Source organism: Tachysurus fulvidraco, chromosome 1 (genome assembly GCF_022655615.1).
Source record: "Tachysurus fulvidraco isolate hzauxx_2018 chromosome 1, HZAU_PFXX_2.0, whole genome shotgun sequence".
NCBI classification, from domain to species: Eukaryota; Metazoa; Chordata; class Actinopteri; order Siluriformes; family Bagridae; genus Tachysurus; species Tachysurus fulvidraco.
The window spans coordinates 10,886,858-10,911,808 of NC_062518.1; the positions used below are offsets into that span (position 1 = coordinate 10,886,858).

At 35.4% G+C, this 24,951-nt stretch overlaps 3 protein-coding genes across 3 annotated transcripts; 2 read left to right on the top strand and 1 right to left on the bottom strand.

The window, feature by feature from the left end:
* Window positions 1-527: 527 nt before the first annotated feature.
* On the top strand, window positions 528-2,566 carry LOC113649673 (heat shock factor protein 5-like). Its single transcript, XM_047820968.1, has 5 exons — window positions 528-662; window positions 1,053-1,493; window positions 1,938-2,029; window positions 2,181-2,345; window positions 2,465-2,566. The coding sequence occupies exons 1-5, from the start codon at window positions 620-622 to the stop codon at window positions 2,495-2,497; spliced, it is 774 nt and encodes a 257-aa protein (XP_047676924.1). The 5' UTR covers window positions 528-619; the 3' UTR covers window positions 2,498-2,566.
* A 9,274-nt stretch (window positions 2,567-11,840) lies between these two features.
* ciao2b (cytosolic iron-sulfur assembly component 2B) lies at window positions 11,841-14,335 on the bottom strand. Its single transcript, XM_027157523.2, has 5 exons — window positions 13,988-14,335; window positions 12,795-12,874; window positions 12,558-12,683; window positions 12,416-12,461; window positions 11,841-12,169 (listed from the first exon to the last, which is right to left on the bottom strand). The coding sequence occupies exons 1-5, from the start codon at window positions 14,112-14,114 to the stop codon at window positions 12,069-12,071; spliced, it is 480 nt and encodes a 159-aa protein (XP_027013324.1). The 5' UTR covers window positions 14,115-14,335; the 3' UTR covers window positions 11,841-12,068.
* Window positions 14,336-18,932: 4,597 nt separating this feature from the next.
* LOC113649676 (uromodulin-like) lies at window positions 18,933-24,780 on the top strand. The gene is made up of 9 exons (XM_027157571.2): window positions 18,933-19,024; window positions 19,345-20,148; window positions 20,507-20,593; window positions 20,951-21,144; window positions 22,002-22,153; window positions 22,311-22,559; window positions 23,455-23,614; window positions 24,188-24,254; window positions 24,373-24,780. Exons 1-9 carry the CDS (start codon window positions 18,961-18,963, stop codon window positions 24,390-24,392), a joined length of 1,797 nt encoding a protein of 598 aa, XP_027013372.2. The 5' UTR covers window positions 18,933-18,960; the 3' UTR covers window positions 24,393-24,780.
* Window positions 24,781-24,951: the final 171 nt, after the last annotated feature.

Consider the following 24,951-nt stretch of genomic DNA (forward strand, 5'->3'; position numbering starts at 1 on the left):
TATATATTATGTTAGTTCAAGTTGATTAAATAGACTTTTTTATGTAACTGTGTCTAACATTCACCATGAGATGAATTTTTAAACGTTTATTCTTACAATATATGCGTCTCACCCACAGCACTTCTTCCTTGTTCTACTGCACATCATTCAATCAGCTCGTAGTAGCGCCACCGGCGCAGCCAATAGGAAGCGCGTTCACATTAAGGCAGGATTTAATTTAAACAACCCTAGAACTTTAATACTTATCACCTTATATATACTGCTGAAAAAAATGCAGGTCACACTTCTATAACATACTGGATCTTGATAAACCAAATATACAAGTAAAAATTAAATACTTCACTAATCACAAAATCATCTGTCTGAAATGTTGAAACTAAATATTCTCAAAAACAAATTCTTCTTCACTATGTTGACCTACAATTTACTACACAGCATGAAATCGCTTAATGATTTTCAATCCAAGCACGCACTTATTCAATATTTCTGAATGACGTCAGTAATTCGGCACGTCCACTTGTTTACATTTCAATTTAAACTCCAGAGGTCCGCGAGTGCTTAAGAGTTTCTGTATAAACGCTTTATACTGCTCTTACACTGACTTTAAAAGCTTCTGAAAATGAGTGGAAACGTCGATTCAGCAGAAGGAGCTGAGATATCAGGTATTTGTATATGTTATAGTCAGATATTAGAAGTAATCCGATCGTGTTTCTTTTGTTTTTTAATTTATTTTCCACTCATCAGCCGAGAAAACTCAGGAGAGCTGCTGCTAGCTTGTTGATGATGACAATTTTTGAGTTCTTAATATTTCTTTCTTTCTTTCTTTCTTTCTTTCTTTCTTTCTTTCTTTCTTTCTTTCTTTCTTTCTTTCTTTCTTTCTTTCTTTCACAAATCATTTGTTAATGAAGATGGCTGAATGTGTTAGATAGCCGCCCTGCTAACTAGTTAGTGCTGAGATCAACTGTCACAATCTAGTTAGCAATTGTCTAGCTGTATAAACATCTGTAGTTCAATAACACTGAGCTGGTATCTGTTGTTTACAAATCATTTAGCTGGGATGGAAGTCCGGATCAACCGAAGAAACTTTCCCATCAACTTGTGGAATTTGGTGAATGATCCTCAGATTTGTTCAATCAGCTGGGATGACAGAGGGGAAGGAATTCTAATCTGTCCAGATTCCTTCAAAGCTGAAGTGCTGTCTAAAGCCAAGGACAAGATCTTCAGAACTACTAATTTCATCAGTTTTGTTCGTCAGCTAAACCTGTATGGCTTCACAAAAGTTTGCCCAGACTATAAGATCTCATTGACAGAAGTGAGCTTCATACAGCACTATTTTAACCCCAACTTCAAACGGGCCAACCCGGAGCTTCTGGCGAAGCTAAAGAGACTCACACCTTCCAACAGGGCCAAGCTTGCCACTGGGCAAGATGTCTCCAACCACCCAAGTACTTTTCATCCAGTGCTGAATTCACCTGACATCTCTGCTGTGGTCGGTCAGTAGATGTTCAGAACAAGCTATAATTTATTCTTTCATTTATATATTCATTCATCTTTAGTAACTATTTTACTCTGGTCAGTTTCAAAGTGGCTCCAGAGCCTATCAAAATAAAACTGGGTGCTCTGATTGGGATACCAGCCCATCACACACATACACACCAATATGCTATTCATTAGCATAACCAATTCATTTCCTGGCATGTAGGGGGGAGGATGTAGGAGGTATGAAATCTAAAAACATTAGAGGGAAGGAAATTGGGTATCAAATTTATTTTAAAACTTGATATTTCACCTTGACAGAAGTGCAGAAGATGGACACTAGGAGCTGCATTGTATTGTAATATTGTTTCAGAATAATGTATTAGTGACATCTGGTTAACATGTTACTCAACACTGAGCCATTTGTCAGCCTTCATTGTTTTGTGTTTGTTTTTTTGCAGAGAATGATTGCTGTATCCCAGGCTCTTTAGATTCCAACATGCCCTGCTCCCAACAAGAAGTTGCCTCCTCCGCTCATTGTGGCTATTATTCTGTGAGAGCTGAGAAACATTTTTGGTTTACATACTAATCAAAAGGAGTTGTCAGTGCAATTATTTTAGCCCGTGTAGCTACAATAAGGTTTGGTAGGAATGTAAACTTTAAACCTTAATGTGTGCTCTAACACAGAACCACTTATTGTCCAGGACTCATATAGCCACCCCCAGTACACTGGCCAGGATCCAAACTGGGACTCAGCTCATGTCCAGGACGACTTACTTAGCCACCTTCTGTACACTGGGCAGGATCCAGATCCCAGGGAGAATCACATGAACTTGGACACTGTATTTGATGCAGAAGATGAAGTGCAGGTCTGATTATACAGAAAGTATTAAAATACAGTTAATTCAGATTAGATTATCCTCCCTCATTAACACCCCATGTGCTAATAGTCTGTGTGTGTGTGTTTGTGTATTTTCTCTCTATTCAGGCTGCTGATTTCTTCACTCTGCTTGACTTGTGAAGACAGTTAAATATCATTAATTATTTATATTATATTTATTTATATTTATTAAATAATTATAATCATTAAGCCATCTCTTGTATTATTCTGAATTATTTCTTTAATAAAAAAGACATAAAACATGAATTATACCAATAGCTCTTGCAGAGGCATTTATTATATCAAATGCAATGTGATATTTGTATGAATTTAAAATTTGTACATCGGTCTAATCATAACTATTGTTATTTAAGAATAACTATTTAAAAATGAAATGTACTAAATGATTTATTCAACAAAGTAATTTATTTTTTTTTTGTAGCTTCTATATACTTATTTGGTAAAGATTTGGAAATAACTCATGAACAATGTTCTAATATTTAACAAAAGATCTGAAACAAGAATCAATGCAGTATTGATTTTGCACAGTTTTGCCTAAGAACTATATATAGCCTGATGGTGGTGTAGAACATGCATGAAGTTTTAAACAGTGTCCTAGAGGTTTAACTAACAGAAACTGGTCAGTCATTGCAATGTGCTCTGAGCAGACATCATTTCATCATTTGGATGATATTGAATTTATTTTCCTGCACCACAGAGCAGTAATAGTTTGACAGTAGTGAATCATGTAGTTGTAATTGAGCTCAACACACAGCAGTTCTCCAGTGCTCTGCTGCTCAGTCTAACAGTACGCTATAAAAAGTGATTTGTTGTCCATAGTGATATGATAACTATTACATAAAATATTAAATAATAAACAACTGTGCATACAACTTGAATGGTTTGTGAATGTGAAAATATGTTAAAAGTAGGTAAATGTAGCATAAAAACGTAAGCATTTAAATTTAAAGTATGTGTTTATTTATACTTAAAGCTTTAAATTGTACTTATAAACCTTATAGATTACAGCATGATTGTCTAGGTCGGCATCGATCACTTCCATGTGTTTATCCGAATTGTCCATGTTCATTTAAGATATTAAACTCCCTTAGTTCACACTTGAATAGGCAACATGTCCCTGATGATATACACACACCTGGGGAGCACATTTCCTTCTCATGTCAACATTGTGCCTCTGCCACATTTCCAACAGACACAAACTTGTTCACACATCTCACACTGCATCTAAATAATTTTAAAACTGTTGTGTTTTTAATCATGATGATTTTCAGAAAAAAATGTATGGCACATTTGCTGTTCACAAAAGCAGAAAGCATCCTTACAATTGTCAAGATAATGGACGACTGGAAAAACATCAATGACAAAATAGCCAGAACTTTCTGCCAAAGTCGACAGGAGATAAAGGACAATCCACCCATAGAATTTCTTCAGCAAAGATGGCCTGCCTTGTTTGTCATCTTAAGTACTTATTTAATTACAACTTGTGTTAAAAGCTTTTTGTGTCTGGCTGGCCATTGCCTTGTTGGCCTAAATTTTTCCATTTAGTAAATTACGGGATGTTAAAAGTCTAATTGTAATGCTTTAGTAGTTTTGAAGGTCAAAGAAGAATTCAGGACGTTAAAAACTGTTGAGCTTGGATGGCAAGCACGGACAAATACACAGACATACAGTACTCCTTTCTTTGTTTCGAACCAAAGGTGGAAATGCTGGATGGCAGATGCATAACATTTTAAATATGCTTAATCAGGTACACATTATTTTGTTTGCACATGCTTGTGTTTTTAATGTAAATGTTGTTTTATTTATCCACACTTGCAAGCATTTCTATTGTGATTTTCAGAGTAACGCTATGGAAAAACGCAGAGAAGTTGATTGTGATGTTGAGAGTGTAACTGTATCACATGAATTGTGTGAAACTGAAAATACAAATACATGCAATGATAAGGTGCATTATCTTTAACAGCTTATTAACTGTACATTATGCATAAGCATAACCAGTGCTTATAGTGATTACTCAGCATTGTCAACAAACGTGCTATACTTTCAAAAATATGATATTAACTTTATAAAATAATAGCACCATTTTGGAAAGCATACACAAATCATTCTAAATAACATCAAACATGCATTTTCAACTTCAAAAAAATGCACTAAACACAATCATGAGTAATGACAAAGAGATGACTTACAGGGAATGCTTTATTAACAACTTTGAACAGAGGATGTCTTTGAGAGTGTTGACCGTTGTTGCAACGACCTGTGTTTTGCTTCTAGGCCTAATATATGCAGTTAATCTGAGTTACCCCAAAGAACTCAGATACACATATGAATTTTTCTAGAAGATTTTACTGGGTAAAATAAATAAATAAATAAATAATGTGTCTGAAGAACAAGCTTTATTGTTGACCTGATTCGAAACATTTGGCCATTTTGAACATTCTGTTCAACAAAAATAATGAAAGACATAGGTCTTGATACATTTTGTTTCATTTTCTAAAGAGGGCGGCCAAAGAGAATAGAAATGACCTGTATTATTTTCATGTTTTTAATTACTTTTTCCTGTATTGTGTTATTGAGAATTATTTATTTTGACATTTTTCATTAGGATTTCTAAACAGTTAAAACAGCATTGTTTTGACTTATGCCACAACATAATGTAAAAAATACATTTACTTAACTTATTTATGCCTTACTCATGGTTCCACTTTGTAAGTCTGTTTTCAGCCTTGTTAGAAATTTTCTTGCATAGTTGAAATGTAAAGGTTGAAAAAAATATTCAGGTTTTTCTTTCAAAGTAATTTTATTTTTCCTCAGTTAAAAAAAAACTTGTTAGTCTGCACTTGTCTGTAACAATTTTGCTTTATAAGATTAATAAGTGCATATTTTATAGGTAATTTCTTTCAATAATAACAAATCAATATTATATATTATGTTAGTTCAATTTGATTAATTAGACTTTTTTTAATGTAAATGAGCTACATGCATAATATAGATTTGAATTTAAAACAAGAAAAAAAATATTTATTAAATCGTGTGGGTGTTACTTATTTTTTAAGTAATTTGGTTGCTTAAACTCACAACATTGTGTATATTTTACAAATACTTTGTTGTTAGTTTTATTTAAAACCTATTCAAGTTGAATTTACTTAAAAAGTGTGATGCAAAAATGTTTCTTACATTTAAACGTTTAAAATTCAACACATCATTTTTTACATTCTAGCGGCACAATAATCTTAAAACTGCCAAGGAGCTGAGTGGGAAGCAATAAAATCGTGACACGTTAATCGTCCTTGCAGTTTGCTGTTTATTCTCCATCCATTTGAAGATTGTTTCAATATAGCAATGTATAACAGTGATTTGCTCAAGGTCAACAACACTGCTTCTCAATGAATATATTATTATTACGTTAGGCTATGCTTTGCTATGCGAGTTTATATTATTGTATGTTACGCTATGTTACAAGAAGGTTGTGCTATGCTTTGCACGTCACGATGGGTCATGCCATGCTTGCTTTGCTAGGCTAGAATACCTCATGCTAGTTAATGCTATGCCTCGATATGGCTTGCTACGCCAGCTCGTTATGATGGGGTCGTTTCCTCTGCATTTGCTGCTGCTGCGAGTAAAACTCGGTGGCTGTTAGAGATTAAACCGCAAGCCATCTCCTTTTGTGTTCGCGATATGGAACCATAAGAGGTCGTGATTACTATTAGTATACTCGAGCCGAAGGGGACGTTTTGAAGATGCTTTGAACTTACGTTAAATCAATATGGCGCACATGTTCATGTATAATGGTGAGTTTGTTGAGCCGGTCTGTTATGCTACCCTACGTTAGGCTATGCTTCGCTATGCTATGTATGTTATGCTATGCTAGGCTAGGTTATATTGTATGTTACGCTATCTTATAAAAGAAGGTTATGCTATGCTTTTGTATTGCTCGTCACGGTGGGTCATGCCATGCTTGCTTTACTAGGCTAGATAACCTTATGTTAGGTTATGTTATGCTAGGTAGGCTACGCCTTGCTAGGTTATGATACGTTATGCTATGCCTCGCTAGGCTAAGTTAGGTTACGTTATGCTATGCCCTGCCAAGCTATGTTAGGTTACGTTATGCTATGCCTTGTTAGGCCATGTTATGTTACGCTATGTTAGGCCTCGTTTTGTCTGGCTGCTTTCCCAGTTAAATGGGAGATTGTCCCCCCACGAAGCAGCTGCTGTTCCCTGACTAGCTTTCATGGAGCTCATGAAAAGGATGGGGAATTCAGAACAGAGCCATACCGGCAAAAGTCAAATTTATAAGCTTGCAAATAAAAAAAAAAGTTTAAATGTCAAAGAATTGTCTTTATTTTGACTCAAGTGGTCCTGACTGTACTAAAAGTATAAATTTTACTTTCATAAATAAACAATTAAAATTACGTTAAAATGCAGAACATGTCGTCGATGGGAAAGAAAATTATTTCAGTTTGATCCAAGAGCGATTTTTTTTTTAAACTTTTTTACACGCGTTCATTGTAGTCATTCAAAAGTGCGTCATCAGCTGTCTGCTTTATTTGAACGGAAAAGCACAGGTACGCGCAGCGTGCACGCGCCGTCAGAGCTGGAGGCATTTATCTATAACGTTAATCGGCGGAAAGACGCAAAGACGGCAACCAAAAGCAGTGAAATTTCACTATTCTTATTACCAGAGTTGATGGCACAAACAAAATATTAATGCAAACAATCCATTCAATACTAAATAAAAATAACATTTATTGATTTGGACTTTGTCTTGTGAGTATTTTTTTTATTAATGACTGCATTCATTTGACACACTGTTTGTAGAGAATGCACACACAAGAACTTTTCATTCAAGACTGGGAGCATTACATCATGCATAAAATGTTGGTGTCCACTTTTGCCATTTTAAATAATACCATAACTTTTGGCTTACTATGTAGTCAACTAATATATAATATAAAACTTTTCTTGTTTTAAATTCTCACTTAAGGCTAAGCCCCCCATAAAGATGAAATCCTAGAACCGCCCCTGTATATGTAAACGTATGTACAGCATGTAATATATATACAGTATCTCTGAGGATCTGTCCTGGCAGCAGAACACTTCAGCTCTGGTTAAAAAAGCACAACGCCTGTACTTCTTGAGAAGTCTCAAGAAATCTCATCTGTCCCTGGGGATTTTAACGAGTTTCTACCGCTGCACCATCGAAAGCATCCTGACCAACTCCATCACCATATGATACGGAGGCTCCACTGTGTGTGAACGTAAACCCCTGCAAAGTGTGATCAAAACTGCCCAATGCATCACTGGCACCCAACTACCTGCCATTGAACACATTCACCACAGCAGATGTCTGCGCAGAGCTCACAACATTATCAAGACTCTTCACATCCCAGTCATAAAGTGTTTAACCTCCTTCAATCAAGAAGGAGATACAGTACAGGAACTTACGCACCAGAACCAGCAGGTTCAGGGACAGCTTTTTTCCATCCACCATCACACTACTGAGCTCTACACCACACCACTAGATCACTACAAAACAAACACAAAAGAAAACACTGTATATAACATCTGTACAATACATGTACATATTACATAGTTTATTATTTTTACTCCTCATTACAGCTGCACTATTTTTTTTATCTATATGTATCTTTATATCATTACTGTACATTCTGCCCAACAAATTCACATTCATCTATGTTTATATGACATTCTTCAATGCCATAGCCTTAGAACCATTTCTGTAATTCTGTATTATTTATTTACATATAAGCTTTCATATATACCACTTGCTGTAAATATGCTAGATATTTATCTGCACTTTTGCACGACTGCTACATTTTGCACTGCTGGTAGATGCCAAACTGTGTATTTGCTGTGTACCTGTACTATGCAATGACAATAAGGTTCTATCTATCTATCTATCTATATATATATTACACTGCCACTTGTAAATAAACCATCTATGCACTTCTGCTTAGATGCTAACTGCATTTCATTGTCAATATATATATATATATATACATATATATATATATATATGTATATATATATATATATATATATATATATATACATATATATATATATATATATGTATATATATATATATATATTGCCAATGAAATGCAGTTAGCATCTAAGCAGAAGTGCATAGATGGTTTATTTACAAGTGGCAGTGTAATAAATAAGGGTATGAGGTTATACAGAAGGTGTAGTAATATGTACATATAACTGATTATATATAGTGTATGGGTATATATAGTATGGTATTTATATAAGTATGATACAGTATGAAGTGGTATGACAGATATAGCTGTACAAAAGGAATGTCATTATGAATATACACACACACACAACGGTAGCGTCTGCCCTATGGGAGAAGTGCAAACAGTCCGTGGTTGGGGTGAGAGGGATTTTTGATTAATGCTCTCGCCCTTTGCAAACAGCGTTTTTTGAAAATGTTCTCCAAGGTGGGTAGTTTAATACCGATAATTTGTTGGGCAGTGCAGATGTATGTAAGGCACAATATGTGTAGAGAATCAGAAGAATAAAAAATACATGTTTGCAGTAAAAAGGATATAACACAATTTGGAAAAGACAGTTTCCATTTTATTTCTTTGCCAGAACCACACTTTTTAAGTATCCATCATCCTTTCTCGTGCTAGTGGAAGTTAAGAATAAAAATTAGCAGAGGATGGTTTCGATCCATCGACCTCTGGGTTATGGGCCCAGCACGCTTCCGCTGCGCCACTCTGCTGCGGCTGAAAGCGGCCCATTCGAAGCAGTATATATATATATATATATATAGTTAAATATACAATTACATGTATATATAAAAGTAATTAATTTATCGAGATATTTTAAGTTGTATACTAAAAATAAGTTGTACACTAAAAATAGTTAATCTTATATCTACAATCTCAAACAATGCATCATTCTGACAGCCTTGCTTAGATGCCCCACTAGGGGGCAGTGTGGGGATAAGGAAAAATTAGGGAAAGTGTTTGTGTGTGTGTGTGTGTGTGTGTGTGTGTGTGTGTGTGTGTGTGTGTGTGTCCTGCAGGGTTTAACACACCTGCTCCAATTATTTAAATTGATAGATTAGGTAATGTTGGAAGTAAGAAATCTTAATCTTTCTGGCACAGAGAGAAGTTGTTTATTTATTTTCCCAATCCGTGCTGGTGATATAAGGTTAAAGAAGATATAATAAATAATAGCATTTAATACACATTTTTAAAATGCCATATTGTTTATATACATACTGTATAATTTATAATTGTGACACAATCAGGCCTATTTATGCTTAAAACATCTAACATGAAATAAGCTATATGACCAAAAATGTGTTTTTCTTCACTAAGGTGCCACAAAGTTGGAAGCACAGACTTGTACAGAATTTATTGCTGTGCTTAATGATGTAGGATTAAGTTTTCTCTTCAGTTTTCTCTAAAAGGCTCAAACCTGTTCAAGCATGACAATGCCGCTGTGCACACTAGCTTTAACTCCATGAAGACAGGGTTTGCTTAGGTCAAATTGGAAGAAACTGGAAAGAGTGTCTTGTACAAAGCCCTGGTCTTAACGCCACTAAATACCATTGATGAACTGGAACTGGGATGAACTGGAACACAGACTGCACTACAGGTCTCATCTCCTGATCTCACTGACGCTCTTGTAGCTGAATGACCAAATTCCCACAGACACACTCCACAATCTAGTAGAAATCCTTCCCAAAGAGTGGAGAAGGATATGAATGTGTTGAGGCAGTGGTGGCTCAACTGGCTCTGGATTGTTGATTGGAGTATTGGGGTTCAAGGCCCAGCACAGCCAAGCTGCCACTGTTGGGCCCTTGAGCAAAGCCCTCATCTCTCCCCACTCCAGGGGTGCTGTATCATAGCTGCCCCTGCACTCTGACCCCAACCTCCTCAGTTGGGGTATGTGTAGAAAAGAATTCCACTGTGCTGTAATGTATATGTGGTGATAATAAAGGCTTCTATGCCACTGTTCTTCTTCTACTTCACGTTTGGCTATGTAGTCTTTTTTCTGTGTGTGTGTGTGTGTGTGTGTGTACAAACCCGATTCCAAAAAAGTTGGGACACTGTACAAATTGTGAATAATAAATGAATGCGATAATTTACAAATCTCACAAACTTATATTTTATTCACAATAGAATATAGATAACATATGAAATGTTGAAAGTGACATTTTGAAATGTCATGCCAAATATTGGATCATTTTGGATTTCATGAGAGATACACATGCCAAAATAGTTGGGACAGGCAGCAATAAGAGGCCGGAAAAGTTAAATGTACATATAAGGAACAGCTGGAGGACCAATCTGCAAATTATTAGGTCAATTTTCAACATGATTGGTATAAAAAGAGCCTCTCAGAGTGGCAGTGTCTCTCAGAAGTCAAGATGGGCAGAATATCACCAATTCCCCCAATGCTGCGGCAAAAAATAGTGGAGCAATTTCAGAAAGGAGTTTCTCAGAGAAAAATTGCAGAGTTTGAAGTTATCATCATCATCTACACTGCATAATATCATCCAAAGATTCAGAGAATCTGAAACAATCTCTGTGCGTAAGGGTCAAGGCCGGAAAACCATACTGGATGCCCGTGATCTTCGGGGCCTTAGATGGCACTGCATCACATACAGGAATGCTACTGTAATGAAAATTACCACATGGACTCAGGAAAACTTCCAGAAAACATTGTCAGTGAACACAATCCACCATGCCGGCTAAAACTCTATAGGTCAAAAAAGAAGCCATATCTAAACATGATCCAGAAGCGCAGCCGTTTTCTCTGGGCCAAGGCTCATTTAAAATGGACTGTGGCAAAGTGGGTAACTCTTCTGTGGTCAGATGAATCAAAATTTTAAGTTATTTTTGGAAAACTGGGACGCCATGTCATCCGGACTAAAGAGGACAAGGACAACCCCAGTTGTTATCAGCACTCAGTTCAGAAGCCTGCATCTCTGGTGGTATGGGGTTGCATGAGTGCATGTGGGATGGGCAGCTTACACATGAGCAGCTTTCTCTTTCAGGGAAGACCTTGTATTTTCCAACATGACAATGCCAGAACACATACTGCATCAATTACAACATCATGGCTGTGTAGAAGAAGGATCTCTGTACTGATATGGGCAGCCTGCAGTCCAGATCTTTCACCCATAGAAAACATTTGGTGTTCAGAACGTTTTTGAGATTTACCAATTGTCACACGTGTGTTTTCTTATCATATGTATTTAAGATATTGCATTAGTAAGAGTAAGTCAAAAACTGTTCCCATCTACCTGCAGGCAAAATGGTCCAGGTTGACCAGTTCAGCCTGTGTTATGACAGCTCTTCTTCTTGGTGCATAAGTAATAGCAATAACTGAAATAAGATTTTCCATAAAAATGTCCCATTTGTTGTTGTTTTTTCAGAGTCTGAAAACTATCTATTATTAAAGAACAGATAAGTCGTTTGCACTTGTTTAATTACAAATAATTAAAACATGACAGTTACTCAAGCATTTTTTTTGTTTTCTTTTCCTTTACATTATATTTCAACTGTACTCAGTAAAAGCTCATATCTAACATAAGTGTATCACAAAGAATGTTACCAAGCTTGTTCAGTCTAGCGAGAGTGTAGGATGAAATAATTGTATGAAGTTTTATCCACAGAATAATAAATGAACACTGATTGGGTCACGCAGGTCTTGGGGAAAGGCACTGGTTGACGACTTCCAGCAGATGAGCATTCTCCAAAGCTGCAGCCACTCTCTCCTTATCTGCTAGCTGCTTATTAACTGAGAGGAAATGGAAAGAAAAGGCCAAATACATTTACTGACTAAAATAAGAAATTATTTAATTTGATAAGAAGTAGCAGACTATAAACCGTCATATGCCTTTATGCACCTGTCTAATTTCATTTTGATGCATATTGCACATTTTCTGTTCATCCAATAAACCTCATTTCACTGTTGAAATATCACTGTGTCCTTCAGTTATTTGATGGATCAAAATATTTATACACTGAAGCAGTGCTGTCTTACCTGCTTCTTCTGAAGCATGTGTTCCTGGTGTGATATGCACATCAATCTATAGACAGAGGTACAACGCATGAATACCACTAAAAATATCAATAACAAAATCTTAGATCTTAAAAAAATTAGGTCAACCATATTAAGGATATACCTTAAACCTGTCTGGCAGTGAACGCAGTAGCTTGACTTTGATAGACAATCCTATGAGAGTAGCCATGCTACAGTGAGGGATGGTTGGTGTGAACTCCACAGAGACTTTGCTCTCCTCATCATTCACCTGAAATTAAAAATCAGTTTTTAAAAAAGGACAGACTTTTCTGATCGCTTGACTCCTTTATTTTTGCGTATCAGCAGAAACGTAATAAGATAATGATCCAAATAAACTCACTTTTACACGCACTTGTTCCACCACATTTAACTCTTCGAGAGACAGCGGGTGCTCAGGATCGTTGATGGACCTAATGTGATGTAAGCATTAAGTTAAGGAGGTGACCTGATAATGAATTACAAGTATAAGACTTATAAGATCTGTGATCATATGCTTAAGATGGAAATAACAATGTATATATTATTGACACTCTGTATTCATAATATTCGTTTAGATCCTGGACAAAACAAGATTTAGCACTAATAAAGATTAATACGAGGTACTGTTGGGACCGTAAGTAATTGGACAGAGACACACTTATAATTTTGATGGTAACGGATGGATAAAAATCCGAAACATGCTGCAAAATCAATCCAAGAAGGCAAACAAATGTAACGTTCTTCAACAGAGTCAGTCATGTAACCTTAAGCCGATCGACATGCTTTTCACTTAACGAAGGCAGAAAGGCCCACAAACTGGCAGCAACTTAAGATGACTGCAGTAAAGTCTGGCAATCTCAAGTGAGGAAATTTTGCAGTTGTTGATGTCCATGGGTTCCAGACTTCAGGCAGTCTAAATAAAATAAACTTTGAATTTATAATACGCTGGTTGAGCCTGTGAATGTGTGTGTGTGTGTGTTGGTTTGGCTAAGTAAAAATTACTATAATTCCTAAACAGTTAATGCAATATTTTTGTTGAACTCCTTGAATTAAAATCTACACTTCAGTCACTTTGATAATTATATAACGACATATAAATAAACAAAACATTTATTTATTTCCACATTACTGTCCCACAATTGCTTAATTTAATTTTATGTTTCAGGACTCATATTTTTACTTAATTCATATTTTCTTTTCCTTTTTTTTTTTTTTTTAAGAGAAACTATACCTGGAACTATATGTTTTGCTAAAGTTTAAAGTTTTCATTTTGAACTATAGTTAACACTTTGCCTTTATGGGGTGATACATTGGATTGCACATATTTTGAGAATGATTTGGGATACAAACCTTTGCTAACCGACTAACTAGTGTTGATAGAACATGTTTAGAGTAAAAATAATAACAACAAATAATGCATTGTCCATCCACAAAAACATTAGCGGCAGTTGAATGGAACCCCCAGCAGTGCACATACACACATTATTTGTGTTTTGAGCATTAAACCGTAGTTAAACACAGAACAGAGCAGATTATATCGAAGCAAAAGGATATCGAAGATTTCTCTGTCATCAATGGGATCGGTCACATCTTCGTCTTCTTCACTCGCAGTCAGGGATCTTTCTCTGGACCTCTGATAAATTAAAGGGTTCTCGTTTTCTAGTCTGTTTCCTGCAGACATCCTCCTCTTCCTCACTCTAAAGCTCTACAGTCACTATGTGCTAGATCACGATAGATACAGAAACCTGTGTTTGGTACAAATGACTGGTTTAAAATACATTTACAAAAATAAACAAATTACCAAAGTAGCTTAACTACGAGCCAATATGTTAGCTGATGTTCAAGAAGTAAACAAATGTAACACAAAACTACTTCCGGATACCGGAAGTGTTTTTTCTACAATAAGAGTCTCAAGCACATGGCGGACATGCGTAGCACTGATGTGAATAACTTGGTTAAACATTAAATAAACAGTTTAGAAGTGTTGAGTTATGATGCTTTAAACGATGTATTTAAAATAATTGGCTTATTTAATATTTAAAAGGTAAAGATAATATTTGGAACTCTATTCACAACTATGTATTCAAGCAATTGGGTGACCTAATTTTTTATTAAAGTGTAATTATTCAATCGAAAAAACACCGGTTAAGCTTGCAAAATTTCATAAAGAAGCTCTCATGGCATGGACACTGGCCTATAAGCATAACTGTTCACCTAGGAGATATTATATTTGGAACAACAAAGACATCCTTTACAAAAATAAATATTTTTTTTGAATACTGGGTTGAAAACAATATTGTATTAGTTAGTCAGCTTTTAAATAATGATGGAAATTTATTGACATATAGAGAATATTCGAATAAATCATATAATAATACCAGTTAGACCTAAAGAATTTGCTGTTGTAATGGATGCAATTCCCTGGATTGATCCTCCTGAGGAATGCATTACAGGAGGAAGATCTAAATTTTATAGATATCAAGGGTAAAATATTTATTGGTAATACAAATATTTTACAAAATAGAGTCTCAAATAACTATATTAGAAATATAATTAATAATATTGTTTATCCTCCAGCTCCTTTTTTCTGGTTTTTTGTGTTTGGGAATGTGAAATGGCATAAAGCTTGGCGAACAGTGGATAAATTCTATGTTAATAATAAATTAAAAGAAGTCTCTTTTAAAATAATGCATAGAATATACCCAGTAAAACATGTGCTGGAATTAGATATTTATTGCTCCTGTAATTTCTGTAAAGGTGAAAAGAAAACTATTTTTCATTTGTTTTTCCATTGCATACATCAAAAAATATTTTGGATTGAGGTGGAGAATTTAATTAAGAACAAATTGAACATTGTATTGCAGTTGAGTGGACTCGATATAATGATACACTTTAATGATCATGGGATTGAAAAAGAGAAGGCATGTTTCATACAATTGTTAATATTAATGAGAATATTTCACATTTCAAATAACCAAATTTTCTTGGCTTTAAAAATGATTTTAAGCTTTATTGTTCTGTTTTGTGTAATTGTCGAAGCCAAAAGACAATTCAAGCTTATAATATTGTAAGCAGATATGATGTATAGGGTAGCACCCTTTTCCTTTTGTTTGTTATAATTTTGTTCTTGTCCTCTGGCATTGTTGTTATTTCTTTTATTTTAGTTGCTCTGTATTTGTACTTTAAAGAATTTAAAGAATACATCTCATTGTATTGTTGGTCTATGGCATTAATAAAAAAAAAAAATAAACATTCAATACACATTAGTAATTGTGTGAGTGAATGAGTGTGTGTGTGCCCTGCGATGGGTTGGCACTCTGTCCAGGGTTTGGATAAAGCGGTAGAAAATGAGTGAGTGAGTGAGTGAGTGAGTAAACATTAGTAACGATATATATATATATATATATATATATATATATATATATATATATATATATATATATATATATATATATATATATAAAAGATTTATAATAAACACAAAATATATATATTTTAAAGATTTATAATAAACACAAAAATGTGCCCAATCAATCTAATATATGCTGACAATTCATTGAACAAAATTCACCCTAAAGATTTAAATGGATCAATAATTGCAGTGTAAGTTTCAAATAAATTAAATAAATTTACTGCAAGTCAATGAATGTAATATTGTTAATTTTGTAAATAAAGATGTAAATGAATTTAAACATGATCATTTCATTAAAAAAAATCCTGAAATCTTGTAATCAGTAGCCAACCAATTCTCCTTTTATCAAATAAATCTAAAAATATATTACATCAAATATAAATATTGAAAGAGCATTTCATATAAGCATTCAACAACATAATCTTTGTAATAAAAAAAAATATTTGCACCCAATCACTAATTCCATCTTTATTTTTTGTTAATTTAACAAATTAATAAACATTCAATATACAATCCCCTTCAGAAGTATGGAATGTGAAGGCAGATTTTTTTTCTATACTTTAGTTTGTTTTTACATTTCAACTTTCATTGGCTATTTCATTTGCTATTTGCTATTTACATCTAGATGTGTAGAACATGGCATGTTTTCCCATTTTTCAAGTGATCACAAATAAAGGAGCATGTGACTGACAAGCCTCTGACTTGCTCATTAGGGAGACATTTACAAATTTCTAATTAATATCCGGAATTTATAGATTTCTGTAGCTGATTTGTGACAATGTCCATTGTTAAACGTGCTGTACAAATAAAATCAAGTCTTCCTTTTATTCAGAACCAGACAAAAAAGACATTTGATAAAGTTTAAAGCCTCACTTTCTATCAGCCACAAATGACTAATCATCTTGGCTCAGCCTAAACAGCCATAATTTGTATATAAATGACAATTAATCTTTCTCAGGGTGAACAAGTGTCCATGAATTATGCAACCAGGACAGTAATTAATCATTCTGGGTCCGGCCATTTGCTGTAATTAACCAGGATATAGATTATTAAGTGTTGTATTGCTGTCAGAAACACTGCAAAAAAGGCTTAATTATTAACATGAAATTACACTTCATGGTGACTTGTCCAAATTGTGTTGGATAAATTGTTTTATTGCACACAATGACCCGCAACAGTAGCTCACACCTTGACATTGTGCATGGTGTTATGCAGTAATCTTATCACAAATAGTTGGGGAAAGTGGCTGAAATGAGTCACTAATTTAATGATCCACCCACAATTGTAGTGAGTGTTTTTAAAAAGACTTGTACACATTTTTTTTTATAATCACATTATTTCAAATGAACCTAATGATGTACAAAAACAATTTACAGTGATAAAAACATTTACAGCTTTTCCTTTATATTATATTAAAAAAAAGGAAATCATATGTAAATACTTTCTTAAAACAGAGAGTTCCTTTATGGCTTTGGATAGATAAATATTCTAGTTTCATAGTAAAGGTTCTGCATGAAACTGTTGAGCTGAGCAGCTGCAGATGTATCAGATTGAATCTGCTATGGTCAGTGTTTCCTTTGGGTCCATTTGGGTCATTTATGGTTCTGCCTTTGTACTTTTGACAAGAAAATCCTCTCATCCATTTCCAGAGCGAGACATCTTAATATTTTTAAGATGCTATCTTTTTTACCTAATAGTTTAAGAAATACAAGTGAATACATGACACAAGACTTAAATATGTATTTAGAGTATCTGTTGTAACAGTGTTTGATAGAGAACATTTTATTACTCTTTAAAAGCATTAATCAATTAATTATTATTAGGTTTAGTATATAATTATTAAAAATCTAATTATTGATAGGTTTAGTATATTTGCTCACACGTCTGAAATCATCAAATTTCATGCATTTTCATGCCTCTTTATTCATTCTTGAAAAATAACTGGGTTTGTCATAATGCAAGGAAGTAACATGAGTCATTATTAGCATTGTTACAGTACAACATCTAATAAAAATATTCATACATGACTCAAAACTGAATCAGACATGCTCATTCAAAACTGTCATTGTTTGTCACTGACGAAAGTCAACCGAGAACCACAGACAGGTGAAAGGTGTGGCACAACCGTTCATCTGATCCTATCTGTAGATTTGCCTGATATCTCAGTGTTTAGGTGTACATGTGCCACCCATATTGATGAAAGTGGAAAGATTGCTATAAGTGGAGGAAAGGCTTTAAGTATGTTATGACAAATTGGCATATTGACATCAGGAACACTGATATGAGCCAAGTGCACAGTGTTTCTACTCTTACTGGAGACGTTTTATATCACAGATTGATTAACTGCTATTGTTATAGGGCCTCCACCCTGTTTCTCTGATCCCATAAATACAGAAATCATAGCGGTGACGGGATACTTCACTGGAGGGTAAGTCTCATATCCTTTTAATGGGAAAATAATAAGTAACTTATTGGAAGAAAATAAATTAAAACACTTGATATTATTATTGATAATTAAAAAGACTTGGTGGTAATAGTTAGGGCATGACTGATATTTTCAATATCAAAACATATGCTTTAGCTATCAAACCTTTTATTTTTCAAATTGAATATCCTGGTACCAGGTCTACTTTTGGTCAAAAACATTATGACTAAATTCTACATTGCTCTTGTTATTTCTGCTTCATACAAATCTTTATTTATTGCAAATCCTTCTTTTAGGATTTTATACACCATCCATATTCAGATTTAATCTCAGAGTGGTTTTATACATGAGCTTCCATCTTAAAGTTTGAAAAGACAAATATCTTAATATCAAATTGCGAAGGAACAGAGAAGTAGTAAAATATGTAAATAAAATAAATAAAATAAATAAAATAAATAAATGCTTAAAAGTTACAATTTTTTTTTACTTTTTTATATTAAATATTGATAAATATTTTCTAAAAAGCTTTTGTCCAACAATGACAGTGTCTTTTAAAACACTTTCTGACATAAATGCATTCTTTTCAGTCATCAGAAATCACAGTTCATAAAAAAAAAAAGATTGTTACTGAACTGTTTAATACGTTATCTGATGCAGGGCTGTTTATCCAAAAAGACAGAAGCTCACAGAATGGCAAAAATCCGGAGCGTACTCCTGCTGTTCTTCATAACAACTATAACATCTAATGTTTCAGGTTAGTTTGTACAAATGAACTCACAGACTGCATATATTTGCTGTGTCCTTTTACTTCATTATTTTACTCCTTTCTTTTTAGTTCCTGCTTCTTCCCTCTTTTATCTGTCATTGTTTTTTAACATTAACCAAACATATGTTTTTATTTTTATCTCTTTTTAACTTATTTTTAACTTTGACAAAGTGACCAATTGTTAACCGTAGGATTACTCTGAATGTTGAAAATCAACGTGAATAAAATGACCCAATATCTCGTTTCATTTAGACTGCTGATCATCATTCTGTATTGTATCTCCATGCTAATATGTCTGTACTGTTCAGGTTTGGTGGTAGTCACTTCCTGTGATGTGTGCCATAAGCATGCTTCCTGTGCACCAGAGCTGAAAGAATCTTCCCCGCGAGCTGATTCCTTCCAACCCACATTCACCTGCTCCTGCACTGAGGGTTTCTCCGGCAATGGCATCACCTGCTATAACATCTCAGCATGTAGCAAACCCGGGGCATCCTGCTGCCCTGAGGGGTACCGCTGGTATGAACATAGCTGTGTTGACATTGACGAGTGTTCTGGTGAGAAGAATCCTTGCACTTCTCCACTACTGTGTAAAAATACACCTGGGTCTTTTTCCTGTGTGTCCCTGGATGCTTATGCTAAAGACACCATGCTAAATGTTGAGCCAGCATCTAACCAGCTGAGCTGTGGGGGTGAAGTGTGCAGCTCAGGCCAGGACTGCATCACTGTAAATGGAGTGCTCCGCTGTGCAGATCCCTGCCGGCACTACACCATTCTGAGCGACTCATGGCGCTCAACTGCTTCAAAGTCAAATACATTACACTGCGATACAGGCATCAACTGGCAAGGCTGGTACAGGATGTACCTGGGTAATGCCAGTGTCCAGATGCCTGAGAGATGCATCCAACCCAATACATGTGGCACAAATGCCCCAATCTGGCTCAAGACACCTCCTCCATCACCGTCAGAAGGCATTGTGCAGGCCACTGTGTGTGCAAGCTGGGTAACAGGCTGTTGTGGCTTTGAGTTCTCCATCGGGGTAAAAGCCTGCCCTGGGAACTTCTACGTCTACAAGTTCGTCTCACCACCTCTGTGCTTCTTGGCATATGCAGCAGGTGAGCTCATTTCTGTTCACTACTTCCTTTGATACAGATCACCACTTTTGATTTCTAACAGTATACATAATTGTAAACATTTTTATGGACAGTGAAACTTATTATGACCTTTTGGGGTGTTCTTAAGAAAAGGAGACCCTGAAATGACGCTGAACATCATCACTGTAATATTAATAAAATTTTTATATATGATTGTTTTTTGTAAATTCATTTAGTTTCATTTTTATGTCCAATTAACTACATTTAGTAAATATTTTTAAAAGTTGATTAAAGTCATGAGATGATAAATTATCTCAACGGTTGTTTAAATATAGGATTATATTTATCACTCATCAGATCTATTTGAATCTTTTATTAGATGCCAATTCAGCAGTGTGTGACACCTGTAAGAATGGAGAATCCTGTGTCAGTGCAGACAAGATCACCTGGACCTGCAAGGCTCAAGGTGACACCTTATCATCTGTGTGAAGCCCAATTACTGTTGCATGAACAAACTAACAAGCAATTATTAAATTAGAAATCCAGAAACTCTTGTACTCTTAAATCCTCCTGAATATGATGAAAGAAAAAAAACAAGATAGGAAAACGATGATTAAACCCAAGCACATTTCTCTAGACTCCCAGCTTATCATCTGGGGTGAAGGTAATTTAGTTTGTATGTGATTCTTTCAGGCTTTACTTGTAATACCTTTATGAGTATAACATGGTTCAGTGAAGCGAAGCTCAGGATGTAAGCAATGTTAATGCATTGCTGGTCTCTTAGCAAATGTAAAGTAAAAGTTCAAGTACAAATCTCTCCCAGGTGTATCACCTGAGCTGGTGTGTAACAGGACAACGATGATGCTGGGGGTTCCAGACAACTTCAGCATCTCCAGATCCCTCGATCCTTTATCAGGGCATATGGCAGACCCAAGCTGCACGGCTGGGCTTAAGGTCAGCGGCACGGTGTGGTATGAGGTGCAAAGCCAGGCAGGAGTGTGTGGAAATGTGCTGAGGGTAAGAACATGTCACAGTACACTTAAGCTCTACTCAAAATAGAGCTGATAATGGATTGTTAAGTGTTTAGTAGTTAAGTAGGTGGTAATTAGAAGTAATTTCTGGAACATAATTTCCATTTTGAGTTTTAATGTACATAGTTATGTATTTTGTGAAATAGAAAGTATATGAGAGTAATTCATGCTAAGTATAGGATATATGCTTCACTACATACCGTTTGTGTATGTGTCCGAATATAGAATGTAAGGATAAATAACAAATGTGTAATAATAAATGCAGTAATTCAAATAAAACAGTGCTTTTTAAATTCACTGTAACACAATGCCACTTTAAACCGAATGTTGTTTTTTTTTCTTTAATTCTTTATTTATTTTGAACACTATGAACACTGTGCCATTTTGAAGTCCTGTTCATGTAGTAATTTTAGTTTTAACTCTCAGGGATATTTTCTTATGAATTAGTTTTGAATAAATAAACAATATAAGTGCATCGTATAGCTTTACACGTTCATGTGATTTCTGCTCGGTGAGTTTTATCCCTAACTGCTAGCTTGTGCCTGCATTAACACAAAAATCTTTCACTCACATGACTTTTTGCTTATGTCTCCTAGGAACTTATTCCTAAAGCACACCTCTATTTTCAACTAAAAAAAAACCAAAACACCAATAGTGTCTCTGTTGTATCTCTGTTTGTATCTGTTCATACTTAATAATGATTCATATGTCCTTATGTCAAACTATGCACCATGTATTTTTTGTAATATTCACATACTTACCGCATAAGGCCTGAGTAATTGTGCACTCCCATAACTATCTACAAATTTTACTAATACTATGTCGTGTTTTTCTTTGCCACAGACAAACGATACCCATGCAATCTACTCCAATATTTTATACCTCTACCCTGTAAATATCTCAACATTCACGCTGCCTACGGCATTCCCGTTCTCCTGCGTTTACCCCCTGGACTCTCTCACAAGTATGGATCTGGAACTGGATCCTTTTCTGCCGTACGTACAGTACACTTCACACCGCCATACACTCTTTGTTTCTCTGGTAACTTAACAGTTAAATAAACCTACACTGTTTTCTGCAAAGAAATTAATTCAAATTAACTTATTATTTACTTTTTAATCTAAAGGAATGGTTTATGTTCTGCCATGACAGGATGCAGGAGTTAGGTCTAGTTGGTGTTGGCCCTGGTGCCCGTGCTTCCATGTTCCTGTTCCACAGTGACAACTTCACATCTCCGTACCCCCCCGGGCCTGTAACACTACCCGTCGGTACGCCACTCTATGTGGGTATGAATGTCCAGGAGGTGGAGTCTGCTCGCTTTAATGTGGTTATGGAGGAGTGCTATATCACAGAAACTCCAGACGCCAATAGCACTGAGAGATATTATCTTATTCAAAATCGGTATGTTTTCTGCCACCCAAAAACATGTCAAGAGCTTAAGTTTATTTTTAAGCATCAAACATCAGAAGAAAGAAAACATGATCTATGTCATCTCTGTTATCGTAGCATGGGTGTTGGTGCCTGATAGACCAGTTTGAGTATTTAGAAGCTTCTGATCTCCTAAGATTTTCACACAGAATAGTCTGTAGAGATACACAGAATGGTGTGAAAAACAAAACCATTGAGTGAGTGATGGCTCTGTGGGTAGAAAGGGCCTTGCTGATGAGAGGGTTCAAAGGATAATGACCAGAATGGTTTGAGTGGACAGGAAGTTGGTAGTAACTCAAATTAAACACTTTTTTACATCCACAGTGAGCAGAAAACATCTCAGAACACACCTCAAACCTTATGGTGGATGAGCTACAAAAGCAGGTTCCACTGTCAGGTAAAATCAATAATATGATGCTATCATGAGCACAGACTCAACCAAACTGAAGAGTTTAAGCCTAGATAAAGAGCAGGGGATTTGTTTTTAATCGTTATCTGTATAATTTTAGGTGAGTCTGTGCTCATGATAGTGTGAGATATTGTCTGTTCTTGGCTGACAGAAGTGGGACCTAATGTGCTGATTTGCTCTTGTAGTTCATCCCCCTGAAGGTTTGATATTTGGTGCTTCCTGAGATGCTTTTCTGCTCTCTGTGGTTGTAAAGAGTGATTAATTAAGTTACTGAATCCTTCCTGGTAGCTCAAACCAATCTGGCCATTTTCTTCTGAGCTTTCTCATTGTTTCCACACACAGAACAGTAGCTCACTCCTCCTCAATCAACCTTGTCATTGGCCTTGTGTTTACTAGAGAATGTGCTGTTTTTAAAGCAACATTATATGTTATATTTACTCTATCTTCTCTTTCTCCTAGTTGTTCCAGTGACCCACGTGATGTGATAGTGAATGACAATGGCGTGTCTCAGAGTGCACGTTTTACCGCTCTGCTTTTCCTGTATGAGGGCAACTATAACGAAATGTTCCTGCAGTGTCGTTTCAGCCTGTGTGACAGAACGACAAGCTCTTGCTCCGTGGTAAATTTATACCGTATATTAAATAATGATTTTGTTTAAGCGGAATTCAGGGCAAGTAAGGTATGTTTCTTACTTTGGAGACAAATGGTCCAAAAAAGACCATTAATACTTCATATACACTCTCGAGGCTACTGAGTGACATGACAAAAAAAGTGCTCACTCTATTATCTGGAGATCATGAGTTTAAATCCTGATGATGCCACTAGCTGTGTCTGGGACACTTGGAAGTGATACTGGATGGATGGAAGAGATGTCATTACTTTCTATCTCCTGTCTGTGAGCTCCTGTATGTAGAATAGTTCAGCTCAAGCGTTCCTCCAGATGTGTTACACTGCCCTGTCCCCTGGCTGATTTCACCTAGGAAGTGTTAGCCTCCACCCTCTGAAACTGAAAACACAACAAAGTTTGAGGCATGTGTGATGATTCTGTCATGCGGTTTGTTAAATTAACATCTACAGAATTAAATAATTTCTTGGCAAAACAGAAAATTAATGTTTTATTTTAAAACAGAAGTAAACAGAGTGTTTCCTCCTAAAAACTCACTTTGTGATGTTCTGCCTTTGCTTTCTTCAGAGGTGTCAGACCAGAGCCACTCGCTCCATCTCCAACCACAAGTCTCTCACCATCGGGCCGATTAACTGTAAGTCGGACAAAATGACACTTCATTTAATCCTGCCTCACTCAGGACCTTCTGTTTTATCCTGCCTACAAAACTGGTGTATAGTTTCATTTTGTCACATATTTATATTTTCTTTTAGGGAGAAAAGGAGGACAGTAAGCTGAGCTACACTGGACCATCCTATCCATGTCATCAAGGGCACCTGAAAGTGTGCTATTAAATAGGGAATATGGATTAATCTGCAGTGCACAAAGGATGGAAATAGGAGTGTGCCAGTGTTGAACAATGTTGAAAAAAAAAATAATTAGCTAACCCTACAGTATATAATGTGTTTAAAACATGACCATACTGATTCCTCATGTTTACTTTTCTAAAAAAAAAAAAAAAAAAAGAAAGAAAGAAGAAATTCATGTAAATCCAAATATGTAATGTAAAGTAAGTCCACATAACAAACAGAATGATGTGATTCCCTTCACAGAAAAGATTCAAAATTCATATTTATGTCTCATTTAATATTTTCTAATATAATAAATGAATGGATTAAATATGTCAGGAGTATTTTGTGTTTCTTAGCAACAGTCAGGTCAGGAAAATATTACATATAACAGTTAGATATACAAGAAAAGCCTTGTAGTGAACTGTGACGTCTTGATTCAAAAAACAGGGCTCTAGTTCTCATTTCTTACACCAAGGCAGTACCCGATGTGGGTGGTGTTTA

Bases quoted from the DNA above. Each gene is read 5' to 3' on its own strand.
- LOC113649673 (XM_047820968.1), top strand. From the start codon at position 620: ATGAGTGGAAACGTCGATTCAGCAGAAGGAGCTGAGATATCAG. The intron at 1,494-1,937 runs GTCAGTAGATGT...GTTTTTTTGCAG, and splicing joins TGACATCTCTGCTGTGGTCG to AGAATGATTGCTGTATCCCA. The intron at 2,030-2,180 runs GTGAGAGCTGAG...CTTATTGTCCAG, and splicing joins CTCATTGTGGCTATTATTCT to GACTCATATAGCCACCCCCA.
- ciao2b (XM_027157523.2), bottom strand. From the start codon at position 14,114: ATGTCTGCAGGAAACAGACTAGAAAACGAGAACCCTTTAATTTATCAG. The intron at 12,684-12,794 runs GTGAGTTTATTT...TTTTAATTTCAG, and splicing joins TGGAACAAGTGCGTGTAAAA to GTGAATGATGAGGAGAGCAA. The intron at 12,462-12,557 runs GTATATCCTTAA...CTCTGTCTATAG, and splicing joins CACTGCCAGACAGGTTTAAG to ATTGATGTGCATATCACACC.
- LOC113649676 (XM_027157571.2), top strand. From the start codon at position 18,961: ATGGCAAAAATCCGGAGCGTACTCCTGCTGTTCTTCATAACAACTATA. The intron at 22,154-22,310 runs GTACGTACAGTA...CTGCCATGACAG, and splicing joins GAACTGGATCCTTTTCTGCC to GATGCAGGAGTTAGGTCTAG. The intron at 24,255-24,372 runs GTAAGTCGGACA...ATTTTCTTTTAG, and splicing joins CACCATCGGGCCGATTAACT to GGAGAAAAGGAGGACAGTAA.